Source organism: Taudactylus pleione, unplaced genomic scaffold (assembly GCF_031769625.1).
Source record: "Taudactylus pleione unplaced genomic scaffold, aTauple2 ptg000356l, whole genome shotgun sequence".
In the NCBI taxonomy this organism is placed as follows: Eukaryota; Metazoa; Chordata; class Amphibia; order Anura; family Myobatrachidae; genus Taudactylus; species Taudactylus pleione.
The window spans coordinates 809,045-835,754 of record NW_028284757.1 but is presented as its reverse complement, the minus strand read 5'-3'; the positions used below and the strand labels follow the sequence as shown (position 1 = coordinate 835,754).

Here is a 26,710-nt window from a genome sequence, read left to right as displayed (position 1 = left end):
CTCACCCCGTCACACAGACACACACTCTGTCCTCAGCCCGTCACACAGACACACACTCTGTCCTCACCCCGTTACACAGACACACACTCTGTCCTCACCCCATCACACACTCTGTCCTCACCCCGTCACACAGACACACACTCTGTCCTCACCCCGTCACACAGACACACACTCTGTCCTCACCCCGTCACACAGACACACACTCTGTCCTCACCCCGTCACACACACACATACTCTATCCTCAGCCCGTCACACAGACACACACTCTGTCCTCAGCCCGTCACACAGACACACACTCTGTCCTCAGCCAGTCACACAGACACACACTCTGTCCTCAGCCCGTCACACAGACACACACTCTGTCCTCACCCCGTCACACAGACACACACTCTGTCCTCACCCCGTCACAAAGACACACACTCTATCCTCAGCCCGTCACACAGACACACACTCTATCCTCAGCCCGTCACACAGACACACACTCTATCCTCAGCCCGTCACACAGACACAATCTGTCCTCACCCCGTCACACAGACACACACACTGTCCTCAGCCCGTCACACAGACACACACACTGTCCTCAGCCCGTCACACAGACACACACTCTGTCCTCACCCCGTCACACAGACACACACTCTGTCCTCACCCCGTCAAGCACTCACCTCATGTGGTTGCAGCGTCACACTTTTGCGGTGTGGGTGCCTCTCTTTGTGCTCTTTGTTTATATGAACCACTTGTCCTTTACTTTTGCGCACGAGATGTCTCCGCACAGCAGGAAGGTCCTCAAACCGATGACCTGAGGAATTGTGGAGAACACAGGGGAGGAATATAGCGCATGGTGGGTGTCGGGAATATAGCGCATGGTGGGTGTCGGGAATATAGCGCATGGTGGGTGTCGGGAATATAGGGCATGGTGGGTGTCAGGAATATAGGGCATGGTGGGTGTCGGGAATATAGCGCATGGTGGGTGTCGGGAATATAGGGCATGGTGGGTGTCGGGAATATAGGGCATGGTGGGTGTCGGAACTATAGCGCATGGTGGGTGTCAGGAATATAGCGCATGGTGGGTGTCAGGAATATAGCGCATGGTGGGTGTCAGGAATATAGCGCATGGTGGGTGTCAGGAATATAGCGCATGGTGGGTGTCAGGAATATAGCGTATGGTGGGTGTCAGGAATATAGCGTATGGTGGGTGTCAGGAATATAGCGCATGGTGGGTGTCAGGAACATAGCGCATGGTGGGTGTCGGGAATATAGCGCATGGTGGGTGTCGGGAATATAGCGCATGGTGGGTGTCGGGCACATAGCGCATGGTGGGTGTCGGGCACATAGCGCATGGTGGGTATCGGGAATATAGCGCATGGTGGGTATCGGGAATATAGCGCATGGTGGGTGTCGGGCACATAGCGCATGGTGGGTGTCGGGAATATAGCGCATGGTGGGTGTCGGGAATATAGCGCATGGTGGGTGTCGGGAATATAGGGCATGGTGGGTGTCGGGCACATAGCGCATGGTAGGTGTCGGGCACATAGCGCATGGTAGGTGTCGGGCACATAGCGCATGGTGGGTGTCAGGAATATAGCGCATGGTGGGAGTCAGGAATATAGCGCATGGTGGGAGTCAGGAATATAGCGCATGGTGGGTGTCAGGAATATAGCGCATGGTGGGTGTCGGGCACATAGCGCATGGTGGGTGTCGGGCACATAGCGCATGGTGGGTGTCGGGCACATAGCGCATGGTGGGTATCGGGCACATAGCGCATGGTGGGTATCGGGAATATAGCGCATGGTGGGTATCGGGAATATAGCGCATGGTGGGTATCGGGAATATAGCGCATGGTGGGTGTCGGGAATATAGGGCATGGTGGGTGTCAGGAATATAGGGCATGGTGGGTGTCGGGAATATAGCGCATGGTGGGTGTCGGGAATATAGGGCATGGTGGGTGTCGGGAATATAGGGCATGGTGGGTGTCGGAACTATAGCGCATGGTGGGTGTCAGGAATATAGCGCATGGTGGGTGTCAGGAATATAGCGCATGGTGGGTGTCAGGAATATAGCGCATGGTGGGTGTCAGGAATATAGCGCATGGTGGGTGTCAGGAATATAGCGCATGGTGGGTGTCAGGAACATAGCGCATGGTGGGTGTCAGGAACATAGCGCATGGTGGGTGTCGGGAATATAGCGCATGGTGGGTGTCGGGCACATAGCGCATGGTGGGTGTCGGGCACATAGCGCATGGTGGGTATCGGGAATATAGCGCATGGTGGGTGTCGGGCACATAGCGCATGGTGGGTGTCGGGAATATAGCGCATGGTGGGTGTCGGGAATATAGCGCATGGTGGGTGTCAGGAATATAGGGCATGGTGGGTGTCAGGAATATAGCGCATGGTGGGTGTCGGGCACATAGCGCATGGTAGGTGTCGGGCACATAGCGCATGGTGGGTGTCAGGAATATAGCGCATGGTGGGAGTCAGGAATATAGCGCATGGTGGGTGTCAGGAATATAGCGCATGGTGGGTGTCGGGCACATAGCGCATGGTGGGTGTCGGGCACATAGCGCATGGTGGGTGTCAGGAATATAAAGCCTCAGTCGGTCTATAAGACATCCCCATATGTACAGTGCACAGTAACAGATGGGATTAGAGAAAGGGGAAAAGGCCAGGCGTCCGGTCAGTGGGACAAAGACAAACATTGGGGCCTGAATGTTCTGGGGGGCTTCAGGGGAACAGCTATATTTTGGCAGAGGGTTGAAGAAGCTGGAATCAGTGTAAGATAGAGCGGGAGTAAGGGGTACGTGGCCCCCTGGATCCATACGTGGATCACTGGCAGTAAGGTGACCTAGGTTATTCATGTGCCAGCGTTACACACGTATGTTCTTTATATACAGGTACATGGAGTAATATATGAGGTGACATCTGAGAGTCACATCCAGGACTGTGCAGCTTCTATACGTATTCAGCATGCTCAGCTCCTCACAGCTACAGGTTATAGGGACTCGCTACTCGCAGGATAGGAACCGGGGACCTGACCTCCTAATCTGCGCTAAATGCCTTTGCTGCTCTATACCAGTGATTGTAGCGCTGCTCTATACCAGTGATTATAGCGCTGCTCCTTATACCAGTGATCATAGTGCTGCTCTATACCAGTGATCATAGCGCTGCTCTATACCAGTGATTATAGTGCTGCTCTATACCAGTGATTATAGCGCTGCTCTATACCAGTGATTATAGCGCTGCTCTATACCAGTGATTATAGCGCTGCTCTATACCAGTGATTATAGCGCTGCTCTATACCAGTGATTATAGCGCTGCTCTATACCAGTGATCATAGCGCTGCTCTATACCAGTGATTATAGCGCTGCTCTATACCAGTGATTATAGCGCTGCTCTATACCAGTGATTATAGTGCTGCTCTATACCAGTGATTATAGCGCTGCTCTATACCAGTGATTATAGCGCTGCTCTATACCAGTGATTATAGTGCTGCTCTATACCAGTGATCATAGCGCTGCTCTATACCAGTGATCATAGCGCTGCTCTATACCAGTGATTATAGGGCTGCTCTATACCAGTGATCATAGCGCTGCTCTATACCAGTGATCATAGCGCTGCTCTATACCAGTGATCATAGCGCTGCTCTATACCAGTGATCATAGCGCTGCTCTATACCAGTGATCATAGCGCTGCTCTATACCAGTGATTATAGCGCTGCTCTATACCAGTGATCATAGCGCTGCTCTATACCAGTGATCATAGCGCTGCTCTATACCAGTGATTATAGCGCTGCTCTATACCAGTGATTATAGCGCTGCTCTATACCAGTGATCATAGCGCTGCTCTATACCAGTGATCATAGCGCTGCTCTATACCAGTGATCATAGCGCTGCTCTATACAAGTGATTATAGTGCTGCTCTATATTGCGTCTATGTAGACCGCGGTAAATACGATGGGCAGTCACAGTAGGGCAGACCGCGGTAAATACGATGGGCAGTCACAGTAGGGCAGACCGCGGTAAATACGATGGGCAGTCACAGTAGGGCAGACCGCGGTAAATACGATGGGCAGTCACAGTAGGGCAGACCGCGGAAAATACGATGGGCAGTCACAGTAGGGCAGACCGCGGTAAATACGATGGGCAGTCACAGTAGGGCAGACCGCGGTAAATACGAGGCCATTGCTGGGGAGGGCTGCGGAAGCCATTGCTGGGGAGGGTGGCAGAGGCCATTGCTAGGGAGGGTCGCGGAGGTCATTGCTGGGGAGGGTGGCAGAGGCCATTGCTGGGGAGGGCCGCAGAGGCCATTGCTGGGGAGGGCCGCAGAGGCCATTGCTGGGGAGGGCCGCAGAGGCCATTGCTGGGGAGGGCCGCAGAGGCCATTGCTGGGGAGGGTGGCAGAGGCCATTGCTGGGGAGGGTGGCAGAGGCCATTGCTGAGGAGGGCTGCGGAGGCCATTGCTGGGGAGGGCTGCGGAAGCCATTGCTGGGGAAGGTCGCGGAGGCCATTGCTGGGGAGGGCTGTGGAGGCCATTGCTGGGGAGGGTGGCAGAGGCCATTGCTGGGGAGGGCTGTGGAGGCCATTGCTGGGGAGGGTGGCGAAGGCCATTGCTGGGGAGGGTGGCGAAGGCCATTGCTGGGGAGGGTGGCAGAGGCCATTGCTGGGGAGGGCTGCGGAAGCCATTGCTGGGGAAGGTCGCGGAGGCCATTGCTGGGGAGGGCTGCGGAGCCCATTGCTGTGGAGGGTCGCAGAGGCCATTGCTGGGGAGGGTCGCGGAGGTCATTGCTGGGGAGGGCTGCGGAGGCCATTGCTGGGGAGGGCTGCGGAGGCCACTGCTGGGGAGGGTTGCGGAGGAGCCCTCTTTGTACATTTTGGGAAGTGAGGCTCACAGGCTACAGCAGCCCATCACCATCTTTAGCTGGCGCCAGCTGCGGGGGCACACACCGGAACGGGCTGGTAAATGTGACAGCATCACATCCCCCAAAGAAACTAATGGAAGTTGCGGCAGCTGTCCTGGAGGGACTGCAGCAGATATCGGAGATCCCTGTACAGTACATCTAGGGGATACTTAATATTTGCAGATATCCCCTAAAAACTAAAGTTTTCTAGGAATATGCCGCAAATATTTAATGATAAATAAGCCTGACCCAACGCAAAAAGAGGCCGTCTTAAGGTCGTGTTCAGGGAGTGCCGCGGGCGTGCGACGTGAGTGCCGCGGGCGTGTGACGCGAGTGCATTTGTATCATTTTACAGTTGCGAATCCGCAAGAAGCTGCGGCCGCACATGACTAGTGTCCACCTCCGAATCAGACCCTCAGGCTGGTAAATAGGGGTTACGGATTATGAATAGAATTGATAATGTGGGGGTTAATTATTTGTGGTGAGGGGTATAAGGATTGTAAAGGGGTAAATTATTGTAATTGGGGTTATAGTGATAAAGTGTTAATGATAAGGGGATAATGATATTGTATGATAGTCACTATGGTGGTCCCTGTATTCTACAGTGCTCACTGGGATGCTCAATATACTGTAAGGTGGTCACTGTGATGATCTGTGTATTGTATGGTGGTACCTAGAGTGGTCTTTGTACAGTAGGATGGGAACTAAGATGCTCTATGTGCTATATAGAGGTTACTGGTATGCTCTCTGTACAGTATGGCAGTCAAAATAATATCTGTGTAATGTATGTTGGTCACTAGAATGTTCTCTGTACTGTACAGCAAACACTGGGATGCTCAATATACTGTATGATGGTCTGTGTATTGTATGGTAGTCATTGGGATGGTCTCTGTACTGTACCTTTTTCACTGGTATGCTCAATGTACTGTATGGTGGTCTCTGTAATGATCTGTGTATTGTAGGGTGTCACTAGGATCCTCTATGTAGTTGTATTACATTTGGGTACCTCCTACTTTTATATCTCTGTCTCTTCTACATGATGGCCATAGGTGGCTCCCAGGCTCCCTGAAGTCTTAATCCAGCTTTTGACTGAAGGTGCGTCTATTGGCGGCGGCCCGTTTGCAGCAATGCCGCTATAAGGCCCTTCCCCGGTGTACATCCGTGTGTATGAATGTGCAAGAGCTGAGACACCCCTTTCAGCGTCCATGCAGGCTGTAATACCGCCTCCGCCATCGACACTTTCACCAGTCCTATGACTGAGCGTCTGGGGAGGGGTGATTGGAGTTGTACGCCCATCGCATCGATGCGGCGTCTTGGAAACAAAGTGGAGGTTTATTGGGACTAGTGAGTCAGACATGGTGGCTGGAGACGCACAGGGTGGGGGCTTACAGACGCGGGGAGGGTGACATTGCCTGATAGGAGAGGTCTCCTCACTCACTTTTCATGTAGTCCAGGTCAGCTGATGCCAGAGTCCGGGCCTCACTCTCATCAGTTGGCACAAGGTGGAAATGGGCATCTTCCGGATGGGTCATGCTGCCAATTCTCCTGCGCTCTGTGAGGCTGTAGCTGCGGTGGGGCGGCTGCCGATGAGGGGGGCGCATTGTACTAATGCCATCAGTCACCGGAGAACTGCTTGTGCCCTGTTCCTCTCTGTTATCACATAAAGAAGGGTAAGTAAGGAGGAGCGGGCACCTGAACATACAGCATTCGCCATCCAGAGTAACAATACTGCAATACCCGGATACCTGTATAATATACTGCAATACCCGGATACCTGTATATAATATACTGCAATACCCGAATACCTGTATAATATACTGCAATACCCGGATACCTGTATATAATATACTGCAATACCCGAATACCTGTATAATATACTGCAATACCCGGATACCTGTATATAATATACTGCAATACCCGAATACCTGTATAATATACTGCAATACCCGGATACCTGTATATAATCCTGCAATATCCGGATACCAGTATATAATACTGCAATACACGGATGCCTGTATATAATACTGCAATACCCGGATGCCTGTATAATATACTGCAATACCCGGATGGCTGTATGTAATACTGCAATACCCGAATACCTGTATAATATACTGCAATACCCGGATACCTGTATATAATCCTGCAATATCCGGATACCAGTATATAATACTGCAAAACCCGGATGCCTGTATATAATACTGCAATACCCGAATACCTGTATAATATACTGCAATATCCGAATACCAGTATATAATACTGCAATACCCGGATGCCTGTATATAATACTGCAATACTCAAATACCTGTATAATATACTGCAATACCCGAATACCTGTATAATATACTGCAATACCCGGAAACCTGTATATAATATACTGCAATACCTGGATACCAGTATATACTACTGCAATACCCGGATACCTGTATAATATACTGCAATACCCGTATACCAGTATATAATACTGCAATACCCGGATACCAGTATATACTACTGCAATACCCGGATACCTGTATAATATACTGCAATACCCGGATACCTGTATATAATATACTGTAATACCCGGGTAAGCTGTATAATATACTGCAATACCTAGATACCTGTATATAATATACAGCAATACCCGGATACCTGTATATAATATACTGCAATACCTGGATACCAGTATATACTACTGCAATACCCTACCCGCATACCTGTATAAGATACTGCAATACCCGGATACCTGTATATAATACTGCAATACCCAGATACCACTATATAATACTGCAATACCTGGATACCTGTATAAAATACTGCAATACACGGATACCACCAGTATATAATACTGCAATACCCAGATACCACCATTATATAATACTGCATTACCCGGATGCCTGTATATAATACTGCAATACCAGGATACCTGTATAATATACTGCAATACTCGGATACCAGGATATAATCCTGCAATACCCGGATATCAGTATATAATCCTGCAAGACCCTGATAGCAGTACATAATCCTGCAATACCCGGATACCTGTATATAATACTGCAATACCCGGATACCAGTATATAATACTGCAATACCCGGATACCAGTATATAATACTGCAATACCTGGATACCAGTATATAATCCTGCAATACCCGGATATCAGTATATAATCCTGCAATACCCGCATACCAGTATATAATCCTGCAATAACTGGATACCTGTATAATATACTGCAATATCCGAATACCAGTATATAATACTGCAATACCCGGATGCCTGTATATAATACTGCAATACCCAAATACCTGTATAATATACTGCAATACCCGAATACCTGTATAATATACTGCAATACCCGGAAACCTGTATATAATATACTGCAATACCTGGATACCAGTATATACTACTGCAATACCCGGATACCTGTATAATATACTGCAATACCCGTATACCAGTATATAATACTGCAATACCCGGATACCAGTATATACTACTGCAATACCCGGATACCTGTATAATATACTGCAATACCCGGATACCTGTATATAATATACTGCAATACCCGGGTAAGCTGTATAATATACTGCAATACCTAGATACCTGTATATAATATACAGCAATACCCGGATACCTGTATATAATATACTGCAATACCTGGATACCAGTATATACTACTGCAATACCCTACCCGCATACCTGTATAAGATACTGCAATACCCGGATACCTGTATATAATACTGCAATACCCAGATACCACTATATAATACTGCAATACCTGGATACCTGTATAAAATACTGCAATACACGGATACCACCAGTATATAATACTGCAATACCCAGATACCACCATTATATAATACTGCATTACCCGGATGCCTGTATATAATACTGCAATACCAGGATACCTGTATAATATACTGCAATACTCGGATACCAGGATATAATCCTGCAATACCCGGATATCAGTATATAATCCTGCAAGACCCTGATAGCAGTACATAATCCTGCAATACCCGGATACCTGTATATAATACTGCAATACCCGGATACCAGTATATAATACTGCAATACCCGGATACCAGTATATAATACTGCAATACCTGGATACCAGTATATAATCCTGCAATACCCGGATATCAGTATATAATCCTACAATACCCGCATACCAGTATATAATCCTGCAATACCTGGATACTTGTATAATATACTGCAATTCCTCGGATACCTGTATAATATACTGCAATTCCTCGGATACCTCTATAATATACTGCAATACCCGAATACCTGTATAATATACTGCAACACCCGGATACCAGTATATAAAACAGCAATACCCGGATGCCTGTATATAATACTGCAATACCCGGATGCCTGTATATAATACAGAAATAACTGCATACCAGTATATAATCCTGCAATACCCGGACACCTGTATAATATACTGCAATACCCGGATACCAGTATATAAAACAGCAATACCCGCATACCAGTATATAATCCTGCAATAGCCGGACACCTGTATATAATACTGCAATACCCGGATACCTGTATATAATACTGCAATACCCGGATACCAGTATAATATACTGCAATACCAGGATACATGTATAATATACTGCAATACCCGGATACCAGTATATAAAACAGAAATACCGAGATACCAGTACTGTATATAATACTGAACTACCTGGATACCAGTAATGTATATAATACTGCAATACCCGGATAACCAAGAGCCAGGGGTCAGCGCACATCTATATAATATTTACTATGCAGAAAGTTACTTAAGCTAAACTATTCTCAACAAATCCGCTATCCACGACGGCACCCCCAACACCTGACCTATATACAGCTAAACAACTAACTATTATCCGTACACCCTGACACCTATCCTGTAACCACACACAGCCCTGACGCCTATTATGTAACCACACACAGCCCTGACACCTATCCTGTAACCACACACAGCCCTGACACCTATCCTGTAACCACACACATCACTGACACCTATCCTGTAACCACACACAGCCCTGACGCCTATCCTGTAACCACACACAGCCCTGACACCTATCCTGTAACCACACACATCTGACACCTATCCTGTAACCACACACAGCCCTCACACCTATCCTGTAACCACACACAGCCCTGACACCTATCCTGTAACCACACACAGCCCTGACACCTATCCTGTAACCACACACAGCCCTGACGCCTATTATGTAACCACACACAGCCCTGACACCTATCCTGTAACCACACACATCCCTGACACCTATCCTGTAACCACACACAGCCCTGACACCTATCCTGTAACCACACACAGCCCTGACACCTATCCTGTAACCACACACAGCCCTGACACCTATCCTGTAACCACACACATCTGACACCTATCCTGTAACCACACACAGCCCTCACACCTATCCTGTAACCACACACAGCCCTGACACCTATCCTGTAACCACACACAGCCCTGACACCTATCCTGTAACCACACAGAGCCCTGACACCTATCCTGTAACCACACACATCTGACACCTATCCTGTAACCACACACAGCCCTGACACCTATCCTGTATCCACACACCCCTGACACCTATCCTATAACCACACACATCTGACACCTATCCTGTAACCACACACAGCCCTGACGCCTATCCTGTAACCACACACAGCCCTGACGCCTATCCTGTAAACACACACATCTGACGCCTATCCTGTAACCACACACAGCCCTGACGCCTATCCTGTAACCACACACATCTGACGCCTATCCTGTAACCACACACAGCCCTGACACCTATCCTGTAACCACACACATCCCTAACACCTATCCTGTAAACACACACAGCCCTGACACCTATCCTGTAACCACACACATCCCTGACACCTATCCTGTAACCACACACAGCCCTGACACCTATCCTGTAACCACACACAGCCCTGACACCTATCCTGTAACCACACACAGCCCTGACACTTATCCTGTAACCACACACATCCCTGACACCTATCCTGTATCCACACACAGGCCTGATACCTATCCTGTAACCACACACAGTCCTGACACCTATCCTGTAACCACACACATCCGACACCTATCCTGTAACCACACACAGCCATGACACCTATCCTGTAACGACACACAGCCCTGACACCTATCCTGTAACCACACACATCACTGACACCTATCCTGTAACCACACACAGCCCTGACACCTATCCTGTAACCACACACATCTGACACCTATCCTGTAACCACACACAGCCCTGACACCTATCCTGTAAGCACACACAGCCCTGACACCTATCCTGTAACCACACACATCCCTGACACCTATCCTGTAACCACACACATCCCTGACACCTATCCTGTAACCACACACATCTGACACCTATCCTGTAACCACACACATCCCTGACACCTATCCTGTAACCACACACAGCCCTCACACCTATCCTGTAACCACACACAGCCCTCACACCTATCCTGTAACCACACACAGCCCTCACACCTATCCTGTAACCACACACAGCCCTCACACCTATCCTGTAACCACACACATCCCTGACACCTATCCTGTAACCACACACAGCCCTGACACCTATCCTGTAACCACACACAGCCCTGACACCTATCCTGTAACCACACACAGCCCTGACACCTATCCTGTAACCACACACAGCCCTCACACCTATCCTGTAACCACACACAGCCCTGACACCTATCCTGTAACCACACACAGCCCTGACACCTATCCTGTAACCACACACATCTGACACCTATCCTGTAACCACACACAGCCCTGACACCTATCCTATAACCACACACATCTGGCACCTATCCTGTAACCACACACAGCCCTGACACCTATCCTGTATCCACACACAGCCCTGACGCCTATCCTGTAACCACACACATCTGACGCCTATCCTGTAACCACACACATCTGACGCCTATCCTGTAACCACACACAGCCCTGACACCTATCCTGTAACCACACACATCGCTAACACCTATCCTGTAAACACACACAGCCCTGACACCTATCCTGTAACCACACACATCCCTGACACCTATCCTGTAACCACACACATCTGACACCTATCCTGTAACCACACACAGCCCTGACACCTATCCTGTAACCACACACAGCCCTGACACTTATCCTGTAACCACACACATCCCTGACACCTATCCTGTATCCACACACAGGCCTGATACCTATCCTGTAACCACACACAGTCCTGACACCTATCCTGTAACCACACACATCCGACACCTATCCTGTAACCACACACAGCCATGACACCTATCCTGTAACGACACACAGCCCTGACACCTATCCTGTAACCACACACATCACTGACACCTATCCTGTAACCACACACAGCCCTGACACCTATCCTGTAACCACACACATCTGACACCTATCCTGTAACCACACACAGCCCTGACACCTATCCTGTAACCACACACATCTGACACCTATCCTGTAACCACACACATCCCTGACACCTATCCTGTAACCACACACATCCCTGACACCTATCCTGTAACCACACACAGCACTCACACCTATCCTGTAACCACACACAGCCCTCACACCTATCCTGTAACCACACACAGCCCTGACACCTATCCTGTAACCACACACAGCCCTGACACCTATTCTGTAACCACACACAGCCCTGACGCCTATCCTGTAACCACACACAACCCTGACACCTATCCTGTAACCACACACAGCCCTGACACCTATCCTGTAACCACACACAGCCCTGACACCTATCCTGTAACCACACACAGCCCTCACACCTATCCTGTAACCACACACAGCCCTCACACCTATCCTGTAACCACACACAGCCCTCACACCTATCCTGTAACCACACACAGCCCTCACACCTATCCTGTAACCACACACATCCCTGACACCTATCCTGTAACCACACACAGCCCTGACACCTATCCTGTAACCACACACAGCCCTGACACCTATCCTGTAACCACACACAGCCCTGACACCTATCCTGTAACCACACACAGCCCTCACACCTATCCTGTAACCACACACAGCCCTGACACCTATCCTGTAACCACACACAGCCCTGACACCTATCCTGTAACCACACACATCTGACACCTATCCTGTAACCACACACAGCCCTGACACCTATCCTATAACCACACACATCTGGCACCTATCCTGTAACCACACACAGCCCTGACACCTATCCTGTATCCACACACAGCCCTGACGCCTATCCTGTAACCACACACATCTGACGCCTATCCTGTAACCACACACATCTGACGCCTATCCTGTAACCACACACAGCCCTGACACCTATCCTGTAACCACAAACATCGCTAACACCTATCCTGTAAACACACACAGCCCTGACACCTATCCTGTAACCACACACATCCCTGACACCTATCCTGTAACCACACACATCTGACACCTATCCTGTAACCACACACAGCCCTGACACCTATCCTGTAACCACACACAGCCCTGACACTTATCCTGTAACCACACACATCCCTGACACCTATCCTGTATCCACACACAGGCCTGATACCTATCCTGTAACCACACACAGTCCTGACACCTATCCTGTAACCACACACATCCGACACCTATCCTGTAACCACACACAGCCCTGACACCTATCCTGTAACGACACACAGCCCTGACACCTATCCTGTAACCACACACATCACTGACACCTATCCTGTAACCACACACAGCCCTGACACCTATCCTGTAACCACACACATCTGACACCTATCCTGTAACCACACACAGCCCTGACACCTATCCTGTAACCACACACATCTGACACCTATCCTGTAACCACACACATCCCTGACACCTATCCTGTAACCACACACATCCCTGACACCTATCCTGTAACCACACACAGCACTCACACCTATCCTGTAACCACACACAGCCCTCACACCTATCCTGTAACCACACACAGCCCTCACACCTATCCTGTAACCACACACAGCCCTGACACCTATCCTGTAACCACACACAGCCCTGACACCTATTCTGTAACCACACACAGCCCTGACGCCTATCCTGTAACCACACACAACCCTGACACCTATCCTGTAACCACACACAGCCCTGACACCTATCCTGTAACCACACACAGCCCTCACACCTATCCTGTAACAACACACAGCCCTGACACTTATCCTGTAACCACACACAGCCCTGACACCTATCCTGTAACCACACACAGCCCTGACACCTATCCTGTAACCACACACATCTGACACCTATCCTGTAACCACACACAGCCCTGACACCTATCCTGTAACCACACACATCACTGACACCTATCCTGTAACCACACACAGCCCTGACACCTATCCTGTAACCACACACAGCCCTGACACCTATCCTGTATCCACACACAGCCCTGACACCTATCCTGTAACCACACACATCACTGACACCTATCCTGTAACCACACACAGCCCCGACACCTATCCTATAACCACACACATCTGACACCTATCCTGTATCCACACACAGCTCTCACACCTATCCTGTAACCACACACAGCCCTGACGCCTATCCTGTTACCACACACAGTCCTGACAACTATCCTGTAACCACACACATCCCTGACACCTATCCTGTAACCACACACATCTGACACCTATCCTGTAACCACACACAGCCCCGACACCTATCCTATAACCACACACATCTGACACCTATCCTGTATCCACACACAGCTCTCACACCTATCCTGTAACCACACACAGCCCTGACGCCTATCCTGTAACCACACACAGTCCTGACAACTATCCTGTAACCACACACATCCCTGACACCTATCCTGTAACCACACACATCTGACACCTATCCTGTAACCACACACAGCCCTGACACCTATCCTGTATCCACACACATCTGACACCTATCCTGTAACCACACACATCCCTGACACCTATCCTGTATCCACACACCCCTGACACCTATCCTATAACCACACACATCTGACACCTATCCTGTAACCACACACAGCCCTGACACCTATCCTGTAACCACACACAGCCCTGACGCCTAACCTGTAACCACACACATCTGACACCTATCCTGTAACCACACACAGTCCTGACACCTATCCTGTAACCACACACATCTGACACCTATCCTGTAACCACACACAGCCCTGACACCTATCCTGTAACAACACACAGCCCTGACACCTATCCTGTAACCACACACAGCCCTGACACCTATCCTGTAACCACACACAGCCCTGACACCTATCCTGTAACCACACACAGTCCTGACACCTATCCTGTAACCACACACATCCCTGATGCCTATCCTGTAACCACACACATCCCTGACGCCTATCCTGTAACCACACACAGCCATGACACCTATCCTGTAACCACACACAGCCCTGACACCTATCCTGTAACCACACACAGCCCTGACACCTATCCTGTAACCACACACAGCCCTGACACCTATCCTGTAACCACACACATCACTGACACCTATCCTGTAACCACACACCTATCCTGTAACCACACACATCTGACACCTATCCTGTAACCACACACAGCCCTGACACCTATCCTGTAACCACACACAGCCCTGACACCTATCCTGTAACCACACACAGCCCTGACACCTATCCTGTAACCACACACATCTGACACCTATCCTGTAACCACACACAGCCCTGACACCTATCTTGTAACCACACACAGCCCTGACACCTATCCTGTAACCACACACAGCCCTGACACCTATCCTGTAACCACACACATCTGACACCTATCCTGTAACCACACACAGCCCTGACACCTATCCTGTAACCACACACATCACTGACACCTATCCTGTAACCACACACAGCCCTGACACCTATCCTGTAACCACACACAGCCCTGACACCTATCCTGTAACCACACACAGGCCTGACACCTATCCAGTAACCACACACAGCCCTGACACCTATCCTGTAACCACACACAGCCCTGACACCTATCCTGTAACCACACACATCCCTGACGCCTATCCTGTAACCACACACAGCCCTGACACCTATCCTGTAACCACACACATCCCTGACACCTATCCTGTAACCACACACAGCCCTGACACCTATCCTATAACCACACACATCTGACACCTATCCTGTAATCACACATAGCCCTGACACCTATCCTGTAACCACACACAGCCCTGACGCCTATCCTGTATCCACACACAGCCCTGACGCCTATCCTGTAACCACACAAAGCCCTGACGCCTATCCTGTAACCACACACATCCCTGACGCCTATCCTGTAACCACACACATCCCTGACGCCTATCCTGTAACCACACACCTATCCTGTAACCACACCTAGCCCTGACACCTATCCTGTAACCACACATAGCCCTGACACCTATCCTGTAACCACACACAGCCCTGACACCTATCCTGTAACCACACACAGCCCTGACACCTATCCTGTAACCACACACAGCCCTGACACCTATCCTGCAACCACACACATCTGACACCTATCCTGTAACCACACACAGCCAGTACACCTATCGTGTAACCACACACAGCCCAGACACCTATCCTGTAACCACACACAGCCCTGACACCTATCCTGTAACCACACACAGCCCTGACACCTATCCTGTAACCACACACAGCCCTGACACCTATCCTGTAACCACACACATCTGACACCTATCCTGTAACCACACACAGCCCTGACACCTATCCTGTATCCACACACATCTGACACCTATCCTGTAACCACACACAGCCCGGACGCCTATCCTGTAACCACACACATCTGACACCTATCCTGTAACCACACACATCTGACACCTATCCTGTAACCACACACAGCCCTGATACCTGTCCTGTAACCACACACAGCCCTGACACCTATCCTGTAACCACACACAGCCCTGACACCTATCCTGTAACCACACACAGCCCTGACACCTATCCTATAACCACACACATCCGTGACACCTATCCTATATCCACACACATCCCTGACACCTATCCTATATCCACACACAGCCCTGACACCTATCCTGTAACCACACACAGCCCTGACACCTATCCTGTAACCACACACATCCCTGACACCTATCCTATATCCACACACAGCCCTGACACCTATCCTGTAACCACACACATCTGACACCTATCCTGTAACCACACACAGCCCTGACACCTATCCTGTAACCACACACAGCCCTGATGCCTATCCTGTAACCACACACATCTGACACCTATCCTGTAACCACACACAGCCCTGACGCCTATCCTGTAACCACACACATCTGACACCTATCCTGTAACCACACACATCTGACACCTATCCTGTAACCACACACATCTGACACCTATCCTGTAACCACACACATCTGACACCTATCCTGTAACCACACACAGCCCTGACACCTATCCTGTAACCACACACAGCCCTGACACCTATCCTGTAACCACACACAGCCCTGACACCTATCCTGTAACCACACACAGCCCTGACACCTATCCTGTAACCACACACATCCCTGACACCTATCCTGTATCCACACACAGCCCTGACACCTATCCTGTAACCACACACATCCCTGACACCTATCCTGTAACCACACACAGCCCTGACACCTATCCTGTAACCACACACATCTGACACCTATCCTGTAACCACACACATCACTGACACCTATCCTGTAACCACACACAGCCCTGACACCTATCCTGTAACCACACACATCCCTGACACCTATCCTGTAACCACACACATCCCTGACACCTATCCTGTAACCACACACATCCCTGACACCTATCCTGTAACCACACACATCCCTGACACCTATCCTGTAACCACACACATCCCTGACACCTATCCTGTAACCACACACAGCCCTGACACCTATCCTGTAACCACACACAGCCATGACACCTATCCTGTATCCACACACATCCCTGACACCTATCCTGTAACCACACACATCCCTGACGCCTATCCTGTAACCACACACAGTCCTGACGCCTATCCTGTAACCACACACATCCCTGACGCCTATCCTGTAACCACACACATCCCTGACGCCTATCCTGTAACCACACACAGCCATGACGCCTATCCTGTAACCACACACAGCCCTGACGCCTATCCTGTAACCACACACAGCCCTGACACCTATCCTGTAACCACACACATCACTGACACCTATCCTGTAACCACACACCTATCCTGTAACCACACACATCTGACACCTATCCTGTAACCACACACAGCCCTGATACCTATCCTGTAACCACACACATCACTGACACCTATCCTGTAACCACACACAGCCCTGACACCTATCCTGTAACCACACACAGCCCTGACACTTATCCTGTAACCACACACAACCCTGACACCTATCCTGTAACCACACACAACCCTGACACCTATCCTGTAACCACACACATCCCTGACACCTATCCTGTAACCACACACAGCCCTGACACCTATCCTGTAACCACACACATCACTGACACCTATCCTGTAACCACACACAGCCCTGACACCTATCCTGTAACCACACACATCCCTGACACCTATCCTGTAACCACACACAGCCCTGACACCTATCCTATAACCACACACATCTGACACCTATCCTGTATCCACACACAGCCCTGACACCAATCCTATAACCACACACATCTGACACCTATCCTGTAACCACACACAGCCATGACACCTATCCTGTAACCACACACAGCCCTGACACCTATCCTGTAACCACACACAGCCCTGACACCTATCCTGTAACCACACACAGCCCTGACACCTATCCTGTAACCACACACATCACTGACACCTATCCTGTAACCACACACCTATCCTGTAACCACACACATCTGACACCTATCCTGTAACCACACACAGCCCTGACACCTATCCTGTAACCACACACATCACTGACACCTATCCTGTAACCACACACAGCCCTGACACCTATCCTGTAACCACACACAGCCCTGACACTTATCCTGTAACCACACACAGCCCTGACACCTATCCTGTAACCACACACAGCCCTGACACCTATCCTGTAACCACACACATCACTGACACCTATCCTGTAACCACACACATCCCTGACACCTATCCTGTAACCACACACATCACTGACACCTATCCTGTAACCACACACATCCCTGACACCTATCCTGTAACCACACACATCACTGACACCTATCCTGTAACCACACACATCCCTGACATCTATCCTGTAACCACACACATCAATGACACCTATCCTGTAACCACACACATCTGACACCTATCCTGTAACCACACACAGCCCTGACACCTATCCTGTAACCACACACAGCCCTGACACCTATCCTGTAACCACACACAGCCCTGACACCTATCCTGTAACCACACACATCACTGACACCTATCCTGTAACCACACACCTGTCCTGTAACCACACACATCTGACACCTATCCTGTAACCACACACAGCCCTGACACCTATCCTGTAACCACACACATCACTGACACCTATCCTGTAACCACACACAGCCCTGACACCTATCCTGTAAACACACACAGCCCTGACACCTATCCTGTAACCACACACATCACTGACACCTATCCTGTAACCACACACATCTGACACCTATCCTGTAACCACACACAGCCCTGACACCTATCCTGTAACCACACACATCACTGACACCTATCCTGTAACCACACACAGCCCTGACACCTATCCTGTAACCAAACACAGCCCTGACACCTATCCTGTATCGACACACAGCCCTGACACCTATCCTGTATCGACACACAGCCCTGACACCTATCCTATAACCACACACATCTGACACCTATCCTGTAACCACACACAGTCCTGACACCTATCCTGTAACCACACACATCCCTGACACCTATCCTGTAACCACACACAGCCCTGATGCCTATCCTGTATCCACACACAGCCCTGACGCCTATCCTGTAACCACACACAGCCCTGACGCCTATCCTGTAACCACACACAGCCCTGACGCCTATCCTATAACCACACACATCTGACACCTATCCTGTAACCACACACAGCCCTGACGCCTATCCTGTAACCACACACAGCCCTGACGCCTATCCTGTAACCACACACATCTGACACCTATCCTGTAACCACACACAGCCCTGACACCTATCCTGTAACCACACACAGCCCTGACACCTATCCTGTAACCACACACAGCCCTGACACCTATCCTGTAACCACACACAGCCCTGACACTTATCCTGTAACCACACACATCCCTGACACCTATCCTGTAACCACACACAGCCCTGACACTTATCCTGTAACCACAAACAGGCCTGACACCTATCCTGTAACCACACACAGCCCTGACACCTATCCTGTAACCACACACATCCGACACCTATCCTGTAACCACACACATCACTGACACCTATCCTGTAACCACACACATCTGACACCTATCCTGTAACCACACACAGCCCTGACACCTATCCTGTAACCACACACATCACTGACACCTATCCTGTAACCACACACAGCCCTGACACCTATCCTGTAACCAAACACAGCCCTGACACCTATCCTGTATCGACACGCAGCCCTGACACCTATCCTATAACCACACACATCTGACACCTATCCTGTAACCACACACAGTCCTGACACCTATCCTGTAACCACACACATCCCTGACACCTATCCTGTATCCACACACAGCCCTGACACCTATCCTGTAACCACACACAGCCCTGACGCCTATCCTGTATCCACACACAGCCCTGACCCCTATCCTGTAACCACACACAGCCCTGACGCCTATCCTGTATCCAAACACAGCCCTGACGCCTATCCTATAACCACACACATCTGACACCTATCCTGTAACCACACACAGCCCTGACGCCTATCCTGTAACCACACACATCTGACACCTATCCTGTAACCACACACAGCCCTGACACCTATCCTGTAACCACACACAGCCCTGACACCTATCCTGTAACCACACACAGCCCTGACACCTATCCTGTAACCACACACAGCCCTGACACTTATCCTGTAACCACACACATCCCTGACACCTATCCTGTAACCACACACAGCCCTGACACTTATCCTGTAACCACACACATCACTGACACCTATCCTGTAACCACACACAGCCCTGACACCTATCCTGTAACCACACACAGCCCTGACATCTATCCTGTAACCACACACATCCGACACCTATCCTGTAACCACACACAGCCATGACACCTATCCTGTAACGACACACAGCCCTGACACCTATCCTGTAACCACACACATCACTGACACCTATCCTGTAACCACACACCTATCCTGTATCCACACACATCTGACACCTATCCTGTAACCACACACAGCCCTGACACCTATCCTGTAACCACACACAGGCCTGACACCTATCCTGTAACCACACACAGCCCTGACACCTATCCTGTAACCACACACAGCCCTGACACCTATCCTGTAACCACACACAGCCCTGACGCCTATCCTGTATCCACACACATCACTGACACCTATGCTGTAACCACACACCTATCCTGTATCCACACACATCTGACACCTATTCTGTAACCACACACAGCCCTGACGCCTATCCTGTAAGCACACACAGCCTGACACCTATCCTGTAACCACACACAGCCCTGACACCTATCCTGTAACCACACACAACCCTGACACCTATCCTGTAACCACACACAGCCCTGACGCCTATCCTGTATCCACACACAGCCCTGACGCCTATCCTGTAACCACACACAGCCCTGACGCCTATCCTGTATCCACACACAGCCCTGACGCCTATCCTGTAACCACACACAGCCCTGACGCCTATCCTGTAACCACACACAGCCCTGACGCCTATCCTGTAACCACACACATCTGACACCTATCCTGTAACCACACACAGCCCTGACACCTATCCTGTAACCACACACATCCCTGACACCTATCCTGTATCCACACACATCTGACACCTATCCTGTAACCACACACATCTGACACCTATCCTGTAACCACACACAGCCCTGACGCCTAATCCTGTAACCACACACAGCCCTGACACCTAATCCTGTAACCACACACATCCCTGACACCTATCCTGTAACCACACACAGCCCTGACACCTATCCTGTAACCACACACATCCCTGTAACCACACACATCACTGACACCTATCCTGTAACCACACACATCACTGACACCTATCCTGTAACCACACACAGCCCTGACACCTATCCTGTAACCACACACATCCCTGTAACCACACACATCACTGACACCTATCCTGTAACCACACACATCACTGACACCTATCCTGTAACCACACACAGCCCTGACGCCTATGCTGTAAGCACACACAGCCCTGACACTTATCCTGTAACCACACACAGCCCTGACACCTATCCTGTAACCACACACAGTCCTGACGCCTATCCTGTATCCACACACATCCCTGACACCTATCCTGTAACCACACACATCCCTGACACCTATCCTGTAACCACACACAGTCCTGACACCTATCCTGTAACCACACACATCCCTGACGCCTATCCTGTAACCACACACAGCCATGACGCCTATCCTGTAACCACACACAGCCCTGACACCTATCCTGTAACCACACACAGCCCTGACACCTATCCTGTAACCACACACATCACTGACACCTATCCTGTAACCACACACCTATCCTGTAACCACACACATCTGACACCTATCCTGTAACCACACACAGCCCTGATACCTATCCTGTAACCACACACATCACTGACACCTATCCTGTAACCACACACAGCCCTGACACCTATCCTGTAACCACACACAGCCCTGACACTTATCCTGTAACCACACACAACCCTGACACCTATCCTGTAACCACACACAGCCCTGACACCTATCCTGTAACCACACACATCCCTGACACCTATCCTGTAACCACACACATCCCTGACACCTATCCTGTAACCACACACATCCCTGACACCTATCCTGTAACCACACACATCCCTGACACCTATCCTGTAACCACACACAGCCCTGACACCTATCCTATAACCACACACATCTGACACCTATCCTGTATCCACACACAGCCCTGACACCTATCCTATAACTACACACATCTGACACCTATCCTGTAACCACACACAGCCATGACACCTATCCTGTAACCACACACAGCCCTGACACCTATCCTATAACCACACACAGCCCTGACACCTATCCTGTAACCACACACAGCCCTGACACCTATCCTGTAACCACACACATCACTGACACCTATCCTGTAACCACACACCTATCCTGTAACCACACACATCTGACACCTATCCTGTAACCACACACAGCCCTGACACCTATCCTGTAACCACACACATCACTGACACCTATCCTGTAACCACACACAGCCCTGACACCTATCCTGTAACCACACACATCTGACACCTATCCTGTAACCACACACATCTGACACCTATCCTGTAACCACACACATCTGACACCTATCCTGTAACCACACACAGCCCTGACACTTATCCTGTAACCACACACAGCCCTGACACCTATCCGGTAACCACACACAGCCCTGACACCTATCCTGTAACCACACACAGCCCTGACACCTATCCTGTAACCACACACAGCCCTGACACCTATCCTGTAACCACACACATCACTGACACCTATCCTGTAACCACACACATCTGACACCTATCCTGTAACCACACACAGCCCTGACACCTATCCTGTAACCACACACATCCCTGACACCTATCCTGTAACCACACACAGCCCTGATGCCTATCCTGTATCCACACACAGCCCTGACGCCTATCCTGTAACCACACACAGCCCTGACGCCTATCCTGTAACCACACACAGCCCTGACGCCTATCCTATAACCACACACATCTGACACCTATCCTGTAACCACACACAGCCCTGACGCCTATCCTGTAACCACACACATCCCTGACACCTATCCTGTAACCACACACAGCCCTGACACCTATCCTGTAACCACACACAGCCCTGACACTTATCCTGTAACCACACACATCCCTGACACCTATCCTGTAACCACACACAGCCCTGACACTTATCCTGTAACCACAAACAGGCCTGACACCTATCCTGTAACCACACACAGCCCTGACACCTATCCTGTAACCACACACATCCGACACCTATCCTGTAACCACACACATCACTGACACCTATCCTGTAACCACACACATCTGACACCTATCCTGTAACCACACACAGCCCTGACACCTATCCTGTAACCACACACATCACTGACACCTATCCTGTAACCACACACAGCCCTGACACCTATCCTGTAACCAAACACAGCCCTGATACCTATCCTGTATCGACACACAGCCCTGACACCTATCCTATAACCACACACATCTGACACCTATCCTGTAACCACACACAGTCCTGACACCTATCCTGTAACCACACACATCCCTGACACCTATCCTGTATCCACACACAGCCCTGACACCTATCCTGTAACCACACACAGCCCTGACGCCTATCCTGTATCCACACACAGCCCTGACGCCTATCCTGTAACCACACACAGCCCTGACGCCTATCCTGTATCCACACACAGCCCTGACGCCTATCCTATAACCACACACATCTGACACCTATCCTGTAACCACACACAGCCCTGACGCCTATCCTGTAACCACACACATCTGACACCTATCCTGTAACCACACACAGCCCTGACACCTATCCTGTAACCACACACAGCCCTGACACCTATCCTGTAACCACACACAGCCCTGACACCTATCCTGTAACCACACACAGCCCTGACACTTATCCTGTAACCACACACATCCCTGACACCTATCCTGTAACCACACACAGCCCTGACACTTATCCTGTAACCACACACATCACTGACACCTATCCTGTAACCACACACAGCCCTGACACCTATCCTGTAACCACACACAGCCCTGACATCTATCCTGTAACCACACACATCCGACACCTATCCTGTAACCACACACAGCCATGACACCTATCCTGTAACGACACACAGCCCTGACACCTATCCTGTAACCACACACATCACTGACACCTATCCTGTAACCACACACCTATCCTGTATCCACACACATCTGACACCTATCCTGTAACCACACACAGCCCTGACACCTATCCTGTAACCACACACAGGCCTGACACCTATCCTGTAACCACACACATCACTGACACCTATCCTGTAACCACACACAGCCCTGACACCTATCCTGTAAACACACACAGCCCTGACACCTATCCTGTAACCACACACATCACTGACACCTATCCTGTAACCACACACATCTGACACCTATCCTGTAACCACACACAGCCCTGACACCTATCCTGTAACCACACACATCACTGACACCTATCCTGTAACCACACACAGCCCTGACACCTATCCTGTAACCAAACACAGCCCTGACACCTATCCTGTATCGACACACAGCCCTGACACCTATCCTGTATCGACACACAGCCCTGACACCTATCCTATAACCACACACATCTGACACCTATCCTGTAACCACACACAGTCCTGACACCTATCCTGTAACCACACACATCCCTGACACCTATCCTGTAACCACACACAGCCCTGATGCCTATCCTGTATCCACACACAGCCCTGACGCCTATCCTGTAACCACACACAGCCCTGACGCCTATCCTGTAACCACACACAGCCCTGACGCCTATCCTATAACCACACACATCTGACACCTATCCTGTAACCACACACAGCCCTGACGCCTATCCTGTAACCACACACAGCCCTGACGCCTATCCTGTAACCACACACATCTGACACCTATCCTGTAACCACACACAGCCCTGACACCTATCCTGTAACCACACACAGCCCTGACACCTATCCTGTAACCACACACAGCCCTGACACCTATCCTGTAACCACACACAGCCCTGACACTTATCCTGTAACCACACACATCCCTGACACCTATCCTGTAACCACACACAGCCCTGACACTTATCCTGTAACCACAAACAGGCCTGACACCTATCCTGTAACCACACACAGCCCTGACACCTATCCTGTAACCACACACATCCGACACCTATCCTGTAACCACACACATCACTGACACCTATCCTGTAACCACACACATCTGACACCTATCCTGTAACCACACACAGCCCTGACACCTATCCTGTAACCACACACATCACTGACACCTATCCTGTAACCACACACAGCCCTGACACCTATCCTGTAACCAAACACAGCCCTGACACCTATCCTGTATCGACACACAGCCCTGACACCTATCCTATAACCACACACATCTGACACCTATCCTGTAACCACACACAGTCCTGACACCTATCCTGTAACCACACACATCCCTGACACCTATCCTGTATCCACACACAGCCCTGACACCTATCCTGTAACCACACACAGCCCTGACGCCTATCCTGTATCCACACACAGCCCTGACGCCTATCCTGTAACCACACACAGCCCTGACGCCTATCCTGTATCCACACACAGCCCTGACGCCTATCCTATAACCACACACATCTGACACCTATCCTGTAACCACACACAGCCCTGACGCCTATCCTGTAACCACACACATCTGACACCTATCCTGTAACCACACACAGCCCTGACACCTATCCTGTAACCACACACAGCCCTGACACCTATCCTG

General features: G+C 50.0%; 1 protein-coding gene across 2 annotated transcripts in view; it reads right to left on the bottom strand.

Annotated features, from left to right (window-relative positions):
• Positions 1–26,710, bottom strand: part of LOC148508565 (anion exchange protein 2-like) — a 414,596-nt gene that overhangs the window by 79,978 nt on the left and 307,908 nt on the right. For both annotated transcript variants that reach the window (XM_088444359.1, XM_088444360.1), the window contains exons 6-7: positions 6,329–6,540; positions 663–796 (exon numbers count right to left, since the gene is read on the bottom strand). In XM_088444359.1, the coding sequence (XP_088300485.1) occupies positions 663–796; positions 6,329–6,540 (346 nt within the window). The remainder of the gene's footprint in view (positions 1–662; positions 797–6,328; positions 6,541–26,710) is intronic.